The following is a 14,947-nucleotide window of genomic DNA, read 5'->3' on the forward strand; positions in this document are numbered from 1 at the left end:
TGTAATGAGGGGTCTTGCTTGCAATGAGGGCTATTTTTTTTGTCTCACTAGATGGCGCACTGTTGCGTGAGGTTTTTAAGTATGGTTTTGAAAGTCTGTTATTACGGGCGTGAAAACAAAGTTTAGATTAAAATCATATTTAATACACCTTAAAACCGTACCATATAAATATCGAGCATGCCACAGTGTTGCATAGTCCCCGTTTTGTTCGGAAAAAAGGGAGGACAAAGGTTTCCGAAAGACAAAACTGTCTCAAAACACAGACATTCATTGCCCCGGAACGCATATTTGCCATAATTAATTTCAGATATTGCAAAATATTCACAAAATTATTCTAATTATAAATAAACCCGCGTAGCTCACCCAAAACTATGAGATTTGACATTTCGGAGACCTCACGCTACACTAGCGCCTCTAGTGGCGAATTCATACGCGATAGCCCTCATTGGCTCATTTAGTTATTAGACCGTAATGTCAAAAAGACCTCACTATACTAACGCGAGAAAGAGAGAGATGAAAAATTGACAATGTGAATTTATGACATAAAATAATAAATAAAACTTAAAATTCAATGACAGAAAATCGTGGTAAATTAAACAATTTTTCTCATCCCTACAATAAAATTAAATATACATTTAATAAAACTTGAGAAGATTGTTAGTGTATGAGATAAATGAGTTTATCCGAAGTGATAACAAACTAACTTACTTTTGCACCAAAAATTCCGATGCCTTGTCATTTAAAATATAATTATTACAATTTAGAATTGTCATTTCATAGCTATTGAAAACAAAATCAAGATTATTTTAGTTTATTGATATACCTCCGCAAAGTAACGCCTGATTCAATAAATTATACAAAATTAAGAAGTGAGGTTAATTGTGCACCCAAGAAATCAAGCCATTTATGCAAAAGTTGATACCTTGGCAACACAAATGCGTCAATTGTCCCGCCGAAGCGCGGCTGAAAGTGTGTTGCCAGTTATAAAAAGCACTGTACTCGACACGCACCCAACTTTTTCTTTTTATTTTCATTATTTAATTCAAATAACGAACAACAGCGTTTTATGATTATAGATTTAATAACGAAAAGAAATTATATATATATTATTTCTTAGTTTTTCTTCTTAAACATGTACGAAGCACGTTAAAGAAATGTACTTGATTCCTATCCGGAAATGATAATTTTATCACATCCGTTGCTTGCTAAGTTAAAAAAAAATCAACAATAATAAAAAAAACGGTTGAAAAATGGAGTGTAGTGCGTGCACTTCATGTGCACTATTGTGCACTTTATTTTTACACTTGGCGTTGGCGCTATTGGCAATACCGTTTTTTTCCCGTCAGAATTCACAAATGATACTTACAATGATTTCTTTCGTGTACGCGTACAATATGTATTGCAAGTGAAATTCAAAAATAGAACTTTCAGTAAAATATTGTTTTATTTTGCATCACTTACAAATAAAAAAAAAATTATTTTTTTCACTGAGAAGATTCGAATGCAATACCATTGGTAAAATATTATTACTTGACTGACATTAAAAAAATAAAACGAACGAACGACGACGGGCGGGACGGGACTTGTATTGTACTATATCTATTCTGCAGGGCTACTACGAAACGTATCGTACCGTATCGTACCGTACCGTACCTTTCGCTCTCGTATTAAATAGTATAAGTGTCAGAGGGACCGCACGACACAAACTTCGAGTTTCGAGTTTCGTAGTAGCCCTGCTGTGACAGGCGGGGGACGAATTCAAAAAATACCCACTCTTGGCGCTCTTGTTGTTTCTCTTCTCATCTCACCTCACGCACTTCACTTCACTAATCAAATCACTTGTTTTGTTTTGTTTGTGGATTGCGACCAATGCAGTTTGTTAAATTTAACTCTGCTAAATGTATTTACAAAATTAGTACTAAATAATGCCGTTACCGTTAAGTCGAAGTCGATCGTCGAGCATTCATCTCGAAGCAGATGTGTTAAACGATTGTAAAATTGTCCTACGCAAGTTGGATAATATGACAAACGTGGTTGCTCGATCAAATTTTTTCATGGACTCCAAGCTGATGATGTTGAAGTTGAGAAGAGCAAGGTAATACTCATTATTCCTGATTCTACAATTTATATTGATTAGCGCGCAAATGTTATTGTGCAAAGTTGACGGTTATTGGTCTTGTTTGTTGTAAAGTAACAATGGCCCAAAATCCAGTGGGAGACTAGGGTGACACTATTTACCGGCCCGGATAATACCGTACCGACCCAATTTTTATGTACACGCCCATAGAAACTCACGTCAGTTTGGGCCGGTAAACAGTGTCGCCTGTGGACCAACAATGGGGCGAAAGGGAAGGCCCGCCCCGGGCCTTTAGACCCCAGGGGCCTCCAAATGTCCGAAAGTTATCTTGGTAAAGCCTGATTTCTCAGCAAGGCGAAAAATATAATTAGTACCTACTTACATCATCTGATAGTCATTCAACTTTGCGGCCCTGGGCTTCGAACGAACTTAGGCCAGTGCCAAACCCTATCATTTTGAGGGGCAGCCTGTGCTCTGCATTGGGATATATATAGGCAGATATGATGATTACTACCACTACTCTACCTACTGAGACAGCGGTTTTTTGCTTGGACATTTCATTTCATCCAAGTGTTGTAATGCATGCATGGACGCAGAAGAGACAGCCACTCACATCCTTCTGGAATGCTCTGGTGTGGCGAACTTCAGGGCACTACATCTCGGATCACCGGGGTCACTGCAGGAAGTCGCCGGCAACGTGAAGGGTCTGCTAGGCTTCCTCCAGGAGCTAGGCTGGCATGAATAGTGCCTACAGCCTAATCACGCAAAATAGGCGCACTTAGACGTCGAGTTGCGGAAAACAGCCCGCTAATACCTATACCTATACCTAAGTGTTGTAACTGGTGTTGTTATAAACAGTTTTGACTGTATTATAAACAGAGTGGAGTTTTCATGGCATTTTTGACTTCTCATTTATCAACTTCTGATATTGATACTAAAGAAGATTAAAGTACTAGGTAAACAGTAGGCGGCCTTAAGTTAAAGAGCAATCTCTTCCAATTAACTTTCAAGCACTTGAAAATGTGAAATAAACAAATGCAATGAACAATGAATGGAAAACAGTTTCTTCATTTGTTTTTTTGATTCAATTTCATGTTGAAATTCTTCTGTTGTAATGTTACCAAGTGTTCCATTATTTTTTTTATGCAACTGGATGGCAAACAAGCAAGTGGGTCTCCTGATGGTAAGAGATTACCACCGCCCATAGACACCTGTAACACCAGGGGGATTGCAGATTTCAGACTTTTCCTATTTATTATGCTATACCTTCATACAAAATGTAAAGTTTCTAGGACAGTCAGAAGTACCCTATAAATTCAGTTAGAGCAATTTGTATGGAAACAACTTTTAACTACTGTATCTTTTGATTGCATTGACTTAGAAGTTTGATTTTTTTCACATCTTCAAGAGACTGTAGTATATGGTTGACCTAAGTATGTATATAGGTTTTAATTTCAACTTGATACCTCTATGAGTTCCCGAGATAAAGGGTCTTTGACAGACAGATAGATGGATGGACAACAGTGATCCTATAATTTTCTTAAATCTGGTGACAGTAAAATAATTTGCTAGTGACATCCTGGTGATCCAGCCAAGATTGTCTTCGCAGGACGGAACTGTGGAATGGTTAATGGCATCAACTTGAAATTTTGTACAGAAATGTAGTTTGGTTGACAATGCAATTACAGTCAACAAAGTGTGTAGTCAGCGCAGCTTGTATTAAAAATGTCATTTTTAATAAAAGACTTTTTATTTGAACTTCAGGATGGGGGCTCAGCTCGCATATTCCCGGCAGCAGTCGCTGCTGGCTGAAATAGAGCTGCGGCTGGCGGAGGCAGACCTAAAGAATGAGCTGACTCGTAGGAGGCAACTTGTAACCAGTAAGTTTTTTTATTTCTTAATGTTCCTACACATTACATTACACCGTGTCATGCCATGAACATAATAGGAACTTGTCAGAAAAGGAATGTCAAGCGCATACATGACACGCGACGGCGACGGTTGGTTGGTTATTATAAATTAAATTCGAATTGATGATTGATTTAACTATATTTTTTTTATGAATTAATTAGCAACCCGTTCCAGTTTTGCATGAGCAAAAAAAAAACGGCCAAGTGCGAGTAGGACTCCTGCACAAAGGGTTCCTTGCCTTTACAAGCCCCCCTTAAATATTTATTCTACTTTTATTTAATTAAGTATTTATTTTTAAAGCAAATGAAAATACAAATAAATATTCTGTGAATATTTCAACCAACAAACTGCTGCCGTAAAGAGCACCCTTAAATTTGTTGTTATAGTAGCAACAGAAATACATCATCTGTAAAAATTTAAACTGTCTAGCTAGTCATCCATAAAGTACGTCACATATTTAGGGGGCGGGGGGCAAGCGGTTTGTGACAGAGGAACGAAATAACTGCAATTTTGATGGCAATTGTGTCTAAAAATGGTCAAAATAGGTGTGACATACTTTATGGTTGGCCCCCTATCACGGTTCATGAGATTACAACCTAGTGACAGACAGACAGACGGACAGTGGAGTGTTAGTAATAGCACAATATGTAACAATTTGTTTGATGTATATTGTGGTTTGTGGTAATAGGGTCCCGTTTTTATTACCCTTTGGGTACAAAACCCTAAAAAGGTATCTAATTGAGGTCACTTCACACACATTTTTTGAATTTGAATTTTTAACAGACTTCAAAATAGGAGGAGGTTCTATGTTCCAATGTTTGTATTTTTTTTAATGTATGTTCACCGATTCACCTCAGTCAATTGTGGACCGATTTTCAAAATTTTTTTTTTATTTGAAAGAGTATTCTTTGAGGTGTTCCCTTTGTCACCAAGTCAAGATCTGATGATGGAATCCTAGGGAAATCGAGGGCAAACCTCAAATTTTATAGGCACACCTATGGCGATTTTGTCATTTTTAGCATTAAGATAAGCATTTACATTCAGAAAGTATCATTTGGTAAACTGGACCTGATGAAGAAGACCGTAGATGACCAATGGAACTCTTCAATCAAAGCTAAGTAATGCTCGCTCGTCATGAGATGAACCGAAACGATCATGATTAATATACCTAGATAAGCGTATAAGAATTAGCTTTAAGTTAATAATTCTTTTGAACTGATCTGATGCTGAAACCGGAAGGTAGGCAACGGAACTAGAACTTAAGTTCATCATCATCATCATCATCATCATCAGCCGGAAGACGTCCACTGCTGGACAAAGGCCTCCCCTTAGAACGCCACAATGAACGACAACTCACCACTTGCATCCACCGGTTTCCCGCTACTCTCACGATGTCGTTAGTCCACCTGGTGGGAGGCCTGCCAACGCTTCGTCTTCCGGTTCGTGGTCGCCACTCGAGGACTTTTCTCCCCCAACGGTTATCTGTTCTTCGAGCGATGTGGCCTGCCCATTGCCACTTCAATTTGCAATTCAATTCAATTTAAGTTATTTTCTACTAAATTTATTAATATTTGCTTGCTGTCAAAAGTGTGCTCCGATTATTAGGTTGTACAAAATCAGGTTGTCCAATAGCACCTTGAACATTATCGGTACAGGGTGATAAAACTCGACCCGTGTTCACAAGTGACATGTGATTGAATTATCAGGTTGTACAATAATTACACCCAAATGTGGGATCCGTACAGTGCGTATCAGTCCGCACTTGTATGACTCTATATACAAAGAATACTATAATTCGTTTGATGCGACACGTCCGAAGCGTACGATGTGGATCAGTGGAAGCTTACCTATATTGTCTAATGCATCTGGAATCACGACCGTTTTCACCACTCCTTTCTGTCACATGGTATAAGACGAGGGACCAAGTGTTAATATTTGGAGCCCGCGACCCTAAAATACCGCAAAAATTTACGTCAAATGTAAAATATTAAAAAATAAGAACAATTATTTTTTGTTAAGCTTTTATCAGAGAAACCCTTTGACCCATCTCAATACCGCCCGCGACCCAAAATTGGGTTGCGACCCGAGGTTAAGAAACGCTGCGTTAGGCAATACGGCCACAGGTCATTTCGCCATCTACGCCTCGGTCTGACTTGATGTTGTTGAGTGCGCCCATCTTTGAGGGTGCTTTCGGCAGATATGCCCATAAGATATGTTATCATTAATAAAAAAAAAAACTAAATTATTTATTTGATACAGTGGCAGTACGAGTACAAGTGCATTACAGTTTGGTTACAGGTTGGATACACATTTATTTCAGAAAGTTACTTACTCAAGGTTATTGATAAAAGTAAAGTCTAGATTTGTGAATAATTGATTAAATTTTTAGTCTACTTAGGTGTCTACGTGGTCGTATGATGAACGGTTGTGTTGCTCTGAGGATGAACTCTGATTGAGTTCGAAACGTGTCTGCATTAGCCTGCTCATTAGAGCGGAACGACTTTGTAAAGGGTGCACCCGCGACCTTACGATAGCTACGTCTATCCAACGAATGTGTTCATGCAGCTCCTCCACCTCTGCACTGTAAATCACACAAACCCATCACGACCACAACAGTACACGACCGTTTCGAACTCAACTAGAGTTCATCCTCAGAGCAATATAATTGTCCTAACCTCTGGTAGCCTGGTGAACGGTTGTGTTCCTCTTGTGAAAATGACAAGTACTAGGAGTAAAGCTACTTTTCTCGGTTTTCACGCGGTTTTAGCGTGCCGTCCCTCTTCAATTTGTCATCATGTCTGGTGGAAACAGCTGAGCGGAACGAGGCGAGGTAATTTAAGCGTTTCTATTGGTTCATGATCATGAAAAACAGTTTCCTCGCAACACATCCTCGCACATCTCTGGTGCAAATGGAACCTAAAGCCGGAACTGGCAAATACCTTCAGAATCAGGGTCGAAATAAAAACTAATGATGAATTTTATATTCCAGGATCTCACGCAAGGCAAAGGCATACCATAAAATCGCTCACTAATGTTGCCAGCAAAAAAAAAACCACGAAAGTAGATAAAGATGCTATTGGTGAAAAAACTACTGTTGACAAGAGCACACAGGTTGATGAGATTGCTGATCAAACGGCACAAAGTGTTGAAAAAACTGATAAGGTTGAAAGAAGGAAGGACATTGTTAGTAAGAAGAAACGGCGTACAGACAAGGATGCACTGAGTAAAGAAAAAGCAAAGACTAGCAGGTGAACTTTTTGCAAAATTTTATCTAAATTGCAATTAATGTTTCTTTGTTTTGGCTAAATCTAGAGCTCAGAGGCCATATTATCTAAAGCAGAGTTTAGACTTACAGGAAAAATCGTGCAAGTTTGTAGTGGTTAATCGAGCGCCGCAATGCAATAAAACTTGCACGATTTTTCTTGCAAGTCTAAACTCGGCTTAACGCTCCCGTTCGCAATCGCATTCACTATCACTTTCTACCCTCGTCTTATACCGTGTGACAGAAAGAAGTGAACGATTGTGATTCCAAGCATGTTAGACCATAGACTCTGGCCAGCGAAAGCTGTCCACGCATTTTTTACGAAACTTTAATCTGGTATAATTTTTGAGACTGTCAAAATTGACACTAACCCGGTTAAGATAATTTTGATATTTCTGGGTCATCGTTCATCCACCATTGCCTCTCATATTTCGTTTTCTAGAATTTTTTTACCGTACAACGGCAAAACCTACTAGACATTGGCAAAATGGTCCTCCAATGGACAGAGCCATATTTTTCTAAAAAAATATATTTCTGCTGTAAGAAATAAATAAATTATTTTTTCTTTAATTCAATCTCCTACCATCCTCAAAATGTTAGAAGATATATCCAATGTCAATCTGGTTAAAATGGTCCAAAAATTGATGGGTCTGGACTGTACGTAAATGGGCACTGACAAAGGGGTTACATATTTGAATATCGAAAATTAAAATACCTACGGATAAAATGTAGATGTTCAAAATATCGAAAATTAAAATATCGATTGTATCACAATATCGACAGTTATACCTATGGTCAAAATGTCTAAGATTGAAATGTAGATTGATTAAAATATCGAATGAGTAAAAATATCGAAAGCCAATATATCTAAGTTGTAAATGGCAACATATTTGAATGTCGAAAATTAAAATATCGTACATACAAATCTGCTTTATTTAGCTATAAGCTCCTTTCTCTTAATAGCATTTATTTTACATAATCTAGTCATTTTTAGCACTTGCCGGCCGCTGCCGCGGCACGCTCGCTTCGCTCGCTCGGCTCGTGCGTTTTTGTGATCACAGTTTTAACCTAACCGAACCAAATATTTTTGGTAATTCATGTTCAATAGGTTAGGTAAGGTTAATATTGCGTCAAGGCGCGAATCGCCTCAACTGAGCGGAATAAAAGCTCCGCGAAGCGGAGCTCCGTCGACCCCGTCACGTCAAAATTCATACATAGGATATTCGATACTCTGTACTTCGACATTTTGGACTTCGATGTTTATATCTTTCGATGTCACTTTTGTAGATAAATATATTTTCGATATATTGAACGTAGATTACCTAACCATTCGACAATATAAACTTTCGTTATTGTAATTTTCGATATTTCGATACAGTCGATAATTTACTCGTAGATATTTTAACTTTCGATATTCAAATATGTAACCGACAAAGGTCATAAAATTTACCAAGGGACTACTAAAGTGCATGGTCAACTTTCACACATACATTACTATAATGATTGTTGATTCAGCTTGAAGTCTCGAGTATAATTTAATATCTGGAAAATTTAAATTAATATCTAAGAATCAACATCGTTTAATCAGTGTAAGTGTTGTCAGCCTCATTTTTTTTTTATTTGCCTCGGTTTCTCTGGGACAGCTTTCATTGGCCAGAGTTTAAGGCGTCAGTTTATATTTGCAAGAAAAACCGTGAAAATTGCATTACATTGTCAGGTAGTAAAGAGATCAAGTTAAAAGTAGTTTATCGAGCGCCGCAATGTACTTCACTGCAATTTGAACTATTTTTACTTACAAGTTTAAAACTAGAAACCCACACACAGAATACCGCGCGGTAAATAAGCCTCCGCTGTCAGTCGGTTTCAGGCTTAACGCTAGCCGACGCGGTTTACACTGAGCTAGCTAGATTTTTTCTCAAACACGACATGAAATATTGACGTTGTGTTACAAATAATAGTCTGAGAAGTATCGCGCTGCAGGCGCTGAGGCTCGCCGCCCGCCGCCCGCCAGCTGCCAGTGCGACACGAGCGCACGCAACAGGGCGACCAGACTAGCGTCCCGCCATCTTGATTTCTTGTTTTTTTTTTCATGTCATGTTTGAGAAAAACACTATACAAGCCTCGGCCGGAACGTGGGGTTGTCGGCCTCGCATCCCTATCCGGTCTCGCTACGCTCGGCCGTCTATATCTGCTTGGCCGGCAACCCCTACTTCCCGGCCTCTACAGTAATGTACTATTACAAAACCTAAGTCTATCCATATCTGGACCTGGTTAAAAATTTAAGATTTTATTGCATGGTTGTGAAATAAATATGAGGGTATTAATCTAACTTTAGCAAAGATATAGATAGATTTAGATAAAAAAAAAACTAAATAAACTAGCTTTCATGCATTATATTATACCTTTAAACGACCAATTCTTGTATATTAATATATTTCGGGTATCTCGGAAACGGCTCTAACAATTTCGACGAAATTTAGTATGTAGGGGTTTTCGAGAATGAACAAACGATCTAGCTTAGTTTTATCTTTGGGAAAATGCGTATACGAACAGTCGCCCCGGTACTATAATGATTTATGTAAATGTTTCCAGCGTTGGTGCAGACGAGACTCACTCCACTGACAAACCTCCCACAAGCAGCAAAGAAATAAACGAAAATCCAAATAAGAAACAAAAAACTGATGTAGAAAGTCACTGTTCTGCTGATAAAGGCGAAAAAACAAACAGACATAAGAAAGATTATAGAGGTAGCAGAGAGAAGCGTAAAGATAGACGTGATAGTAAAAGATCCAGCAAGAACTCTAAAACCGAAAATAATAAAAAATCTGCTGCTCCAAACAACAAGCAGGAATTACACAATGATATACATAAAGGTAAAGATTCGAAAACAAATGGAAAACCTGCGAAAAACAAGCATGATGCTGAAGTTAAGAAATCTGCCAAATCTGTTCACACAAATCCAGTCACTAAGGACATTTGCAAAGTCAGTACTGTCAACAACGATCAAGTAAGTAACGTAAATAAAAGTGAAGAATACAGTGAACCAAATTTGTCGTGCAATATAGAAAAAACACTGTTGGCTGTAGAAGTAGAAAATGTGAAACATGTCTGTGAAGCTTCAGAAGACAATAGTGACAAGCACATTGAAAGTACCACAACAGATGAAGCAGTCCAACCATCAATGGATAACAAATGTTGTATTTTCTCAAACACTTGTAATCTTGACAAAAACGATGCAGTTAGCAGACCAGATTTTACTGTTCTATGTAATATAATTCAAGAAATGTGCGAGGCGTCTGAAAAAGAAGTTATTGACAATGATTTTAAAGGATTGAGAGCTATGAAAAGAGAAAGATCGCACTCTATATCCAGTGTAGAAACTTTAAAGCTTTAAAATTGCAGATCACCAAATAATGGTGAATGAAGAATGAAAGGGGAATTTTGATTTGAAATTGTTGCCATATAAAAAGCGGACAGTAAAAGTACGCACTATGCGGCTAATCGTGCGGGTTAAGCGCGTTTTCTCTGTCACAGGCGATACTTTTAAAGAGGGACGGCGCGCTAAAACCGCGCAGTTAGCAGCATAGGGCGTAAGTTACCTAAGAAAGAAAGTGCACTTCTTGATTATGATATTATTTATTAAAGAATGCACGCCATTCAGTCGCATATGGTAGTCAAGTTATGCCCGACTAGTAAAGTGGTCTTTTTTCTGTCTGTTATGGGTTATAAATGGACCCCTGGTTTAATTTTAGATTTATTTTATTTTATTGGGTAACATTATTATCCAAGATTTTTTTAAAATTTAATTATTTGTACGGATCCCGCAAAACACACAAGACGGCAGTGGGTCGGGACTCGCGAGTGCGGCGGGCCTACTTACGTGGTTGTATATGAACATCACACCGACGGCGAGCGCGGGGCGAGTAGTGCGCGAGTGCCGCGGTGTGATGTTGTTCAATATAATATACAGCCTCGTAAATAAGGCCGCTGTAAGATGCTCAAAAGTTATCTATGTGTAAAATTGCCTTATTTGAAGTGAGATTTTATTTTTTGACTGTTGATTATAGCATTATTGTTTAGTGAAATCGTTTGACATAGGTTACGCGCTCATTCTGGTATCAGTTCTGAACATCATTCTGAGGACGCATTGCCTAATGTTTCTTACACTCGCGATCGCAATCAAATGACAGATTTGGCATACAAAAACTGTCATTTGATTGCGATCGCGAGCGTTAGAAACGTTAGGCAATACGGCCTCTGGTCAGAATGACGACTGAATTACCGTATAACCCTCTCAGACTGACGGACTGATGGAGGAATTAAACGTTCAATAATATTCGTCAATTCAATGTGAATGACAATCAAGTCAATGACAACAAGAATGATGGACTAAATTGAGGCACAATGAGCGTGATACCGAAGTCTAAGAGTGAGATTATATTTTTTTATGATTTTGATACTATTGATTTTTGCTACTTAGATGTTGAGGTTATTATTAGTGAGATTAAACTATTGTCGAGCTATTGTGCCGTTCTTTGGTATTCATAACGAATCCTTGTGTCGAAGAATATCAAACATGGGCAATGTGAAATCTGATTTTCACCTACAGAAGTATATTTTAGCCAAATAATCTGAGACGTAAGAACCTAACTATGGGTGCTGTTTAATTTTAAAAAATTAAGATATTTTATTAATATTTTAGAAATTTCGAGATATATGTAATATCTCACTATTTAAAAGGTCTATTGTTGATTTGTTTTAATGTTACTTATTACTTAATTTTATACCTTGATATTTAATAGTTTATTAAGGCATGATGAATCGAGAAAAAACACTGCAGCCGCTAAATTTAATGAGGTTTCAGTTTAAACTTTTGTAGAAATGAGTTGGTGTGGTTAAACCTAGTTTACATAGGAAATAAAACATAATATGTACTATGAATGCATAAGTAGAAATATGAGTCTGGAGGCGACCGCAGACTGCAGCGCGAGACTGAGGGCCACACTACTGGTTTCTATGAATTTATGAAAGAGTGATCATAACAATAACAGTTTCTGAGTCTGTCGCTACATGTAAATCAGGCACGTGTCGCGCCACCGACGATAAACGAGAAGCGAGTAGATCTACGAACTAGATACGAGTTTGCGAGCAGTGAGAAGCGACTTCGTAGTTGACCGCTGTTTTTTTTCTCGGCGCGAGTCTGAGCGTTTATACCTGCTGATCTGGCAACGTTGCATTTTTGTTAGATTTTCTCGATTATTCCATAAAAATTTAATGAAAATTAAACATGTGGTCTGATAGAACTGATCTTAATATATAAGTTAATGTGTCTACTCCAATAATTATTCGTGATAGACTTTAATATTTTTTAAAAACCGTTAAAAAACATTTGTTTGTTTTTCCACATTTTTAATTTTCATTAATTTTTTATGGAATAATCGAGAAAATCTAGCCATAGCCTAATGCCAGCTCAGAAGCTATAAACGCTCTTATGCCTAGTTTATTTTACTGAAACAGGATTTCTATCTTTTTTTCGTTTCTTGAGCGAGAAAATGTACTCAGCGGCACAAAATTTGGCCCACTCTCCACACAAAATTACGTATCATTGCATCCATTTGAGGGCCGTGGTGGCCTAGTGGTTTGACCTATCGCCTCTCAAACAGAGGGTCGTGGGTTCAAACCCCGGCTCGCACCTCTGAGTTTTTCGAAATTCATGTGCGGAATTACATTTGAAATTTACCACGAGCTTTGCGGTGAAGGAAAACATCGTGAGGAAACCTGCACAAAACCTGCGAAGAAATTCAATGGTGCGTGTGAAGTTCCCAATCCGCACTGGGCCCGCGTGGGAACTATGGCCCAAGCCCTCTTGTTCTGAGAGGAGGCCTGTGCCCAGCAGTGGGACGTATATAGGCTGGGATGATGAGGGCCAGTTTTGCCGCTTAGTATATCTATAGCCAATCGCTTACTTGCCGGCGGTGGGACAAGTGCCTTATTATATAGTTTTTTTTTTAACTGAGCTTATCAACTTGCCTACATTCACAGTGGCGTTGTATCTATACCCTATCATTATTATCCCTTATGCTTTACTACCCCTATTGTCTACTTTTGTTCCCGTTACCCCTGTCCAATTGCCGTATTTTAGTTCGTAGTCTATTGTTCAAGGACATGGAGTCTATATTAACCTTGAAATGCGGTTATAATCTGCTTTTACTACGAGCTCAGTTCAAAAAGTATAAACTATACCCAAGTAGTTAGTCCAGTCTAATAACCGTGTCAGTTTTTCCCTAACAAAAGCGACGCGGTAACAGGGTTCGGCCATTCTCATTCCTCTGAACTCAGTCTAATGAGGGCTAAAAGATAGGCATATCGCTAGATGGCGTTAGTATCGTAAGGTTTTTATGACGTTAGGGTCTTGTTTGCAATTGGCTGATAACTAAATGAGTCCATTGCAAACAAGACCGTAACGTCAAAAAAAACCTCACAATACTAACACCATCTAGCGATGTTTCTCATGTCTTTTATCCCTCATTGGGTAGTTTCCTGTGTCTGTGTAAACATTTTTATTCTAGTCCTTCAGTTAGATTATCAGATAATATAGGCCTCGTATTTTTTGTTTTATCAAAATCAAACATAAAAATGACGAAGATGAAGTGCATCAAACTTCGGGAGTCGGAGCCCCGTGACGTTACGTCGTGCTAAAAAGTGTCGCACGGTACTTTTAATTGGCTACAGCTTCATAAATTTTTGTTTAATTGACAAAAGAAAAAATATGTGTTCAATATTTTCTGTTCATCTAACTGAAGAACTAATTAGATATTTTTGAGGCACTAGCCTATTACCGCTTCAATATTGCTGGGGAAAAGCGACACTGTAATTAGACTGGTGCACAGATGAATTAGAATGGCCAAATTACATGTTACTATTATCTCCTTTGACATTTTCCTTTCAAATATCGAGTTTTTTTTTACATCTGGTTGCAGCACTTTTTTATAATATGAAACAACACAATGTGTTTTATGGTCTATATTAATTTAAGTAAAAATGTATGAAGAACACTATGATTCAATAAAGAATTTGAAAATTAATTGTAACTATAATTAATCTATTCTAGTTAAAAGATATAAGGGCCACTTGAGTTTCATTGGTAAAATACAAAAATACTCCAAAAAAACCAATCATAATTTGATTGGCTTAGTAGCGACATTCTTGTCTGGGTGAGCGGTTGGTTCCGAAAGAGTGTGACGTCTCTCGATGAGAGCGGAACGTAGATGTCGTTAGTGCTGCAGCATAAGTAGCGTAGTAGCGTAGTAGGAATAAGCAACCTGAGATATGTATACATAGTATACATAGGAAAAATTCGTGTCTAGATTCCTGTCCAGCGGTGGTGTAGGGGTTATAGCACGCAGCACGGATTGCTGAGGACCTGGGTTCGATTCCCAGCGCTGGTCTCTTTTTTTTCTGGTTTTTCTGTGCATCCATGTCTCAGTTTGTATTTTCGATATGGTTTCACGGATACCCGTAAAAGTAACAAATTTGGAGTTGAAATAAAAAAATACAAAATACTCCAAAAAACCAATAATAATACATTTTCACCCTTCTACCACCAACCCCCATTTTTTAATAGCGATATTAGTACTTTAATAATTTTCAATCACTCGATCAGTTACCCCGCCAGGCATCTACTTGGGTCACTTCTC

General features: G+C 38.0%; 1 protein-coding gene across 1 annotated transcript; it reads left to right on the forward strand.

Moving 5' to 3' along the window:
• The first annotated feature begins 1,804 nt into the window (after positions 1 to 1,804).
• On the forward strand, positions 1,805 to 12,448 carry LOC141442867 (uncharacterized). Its single transcript, XM_074108014.1, has 4 exons — positions 1,805 to 2,095; positions 3,842 to 3,957; positions 6,978 to 7,236; positions 9,843 to 12,448. The coding sequence occupies exons 1-4, from the start codon at positions 1,926 to 1,928 to the stop codon at positions 10,642 to 10,644; spliced, it is 1,347 nt and encodes a 448-aa protein (XP_073964115.1). The 5' UTR covers positions 1,805 to 1,925; the 3' UTR covers positions 10,645 to 12,448.
• Positions 12,449 to 14,947: the final 2,499 nt, after the last annotated feature.

The sequence above is a fragment of the Choristoneura fumiferana genome, chromosome 26 (genome assembly GCF_025370935.1).
Source record: "Choristoneura fumiferana chromosome 26, NRCan_CFum_1, whole genome shotgun sequence".
NCBI classification, from domain to species: domain Eukaryota; kingdom Metazoa; phylum Arthropoda; class Insecta; order Lepidoptera; family Tortricidae; genus Choristoneura; species Choristoneura fumiferana.

What these genes read in the sequence shown, in the direction of transcription:
- LOC141442867 (XM_074108014.1), top strand. Translation starts at nt 1,926, where the DNA reads ATGCCGTTACCGTTAAGTCGAAGTCGATCGTCGAGCATTCATCTCGAA. An exon ending in TTGAAGTTGAGAAGAGCAAG is followed by an intron (nt 2,096 to 3,841) that starts GTAATACTCATT and finishes TTTGAACTTCAG; the next exon opens with GATGGGGGCTCAGCTCGCAT. An exon ending in TAGGAGGCAACTTGTAACCA is followed by an intron (nt 3,958 to 6,977) that starts GTAAGTTTTTTT and finishes TTTATATTCCAG; the next exon opens with GATCTCACGCAAGGCAAAGG.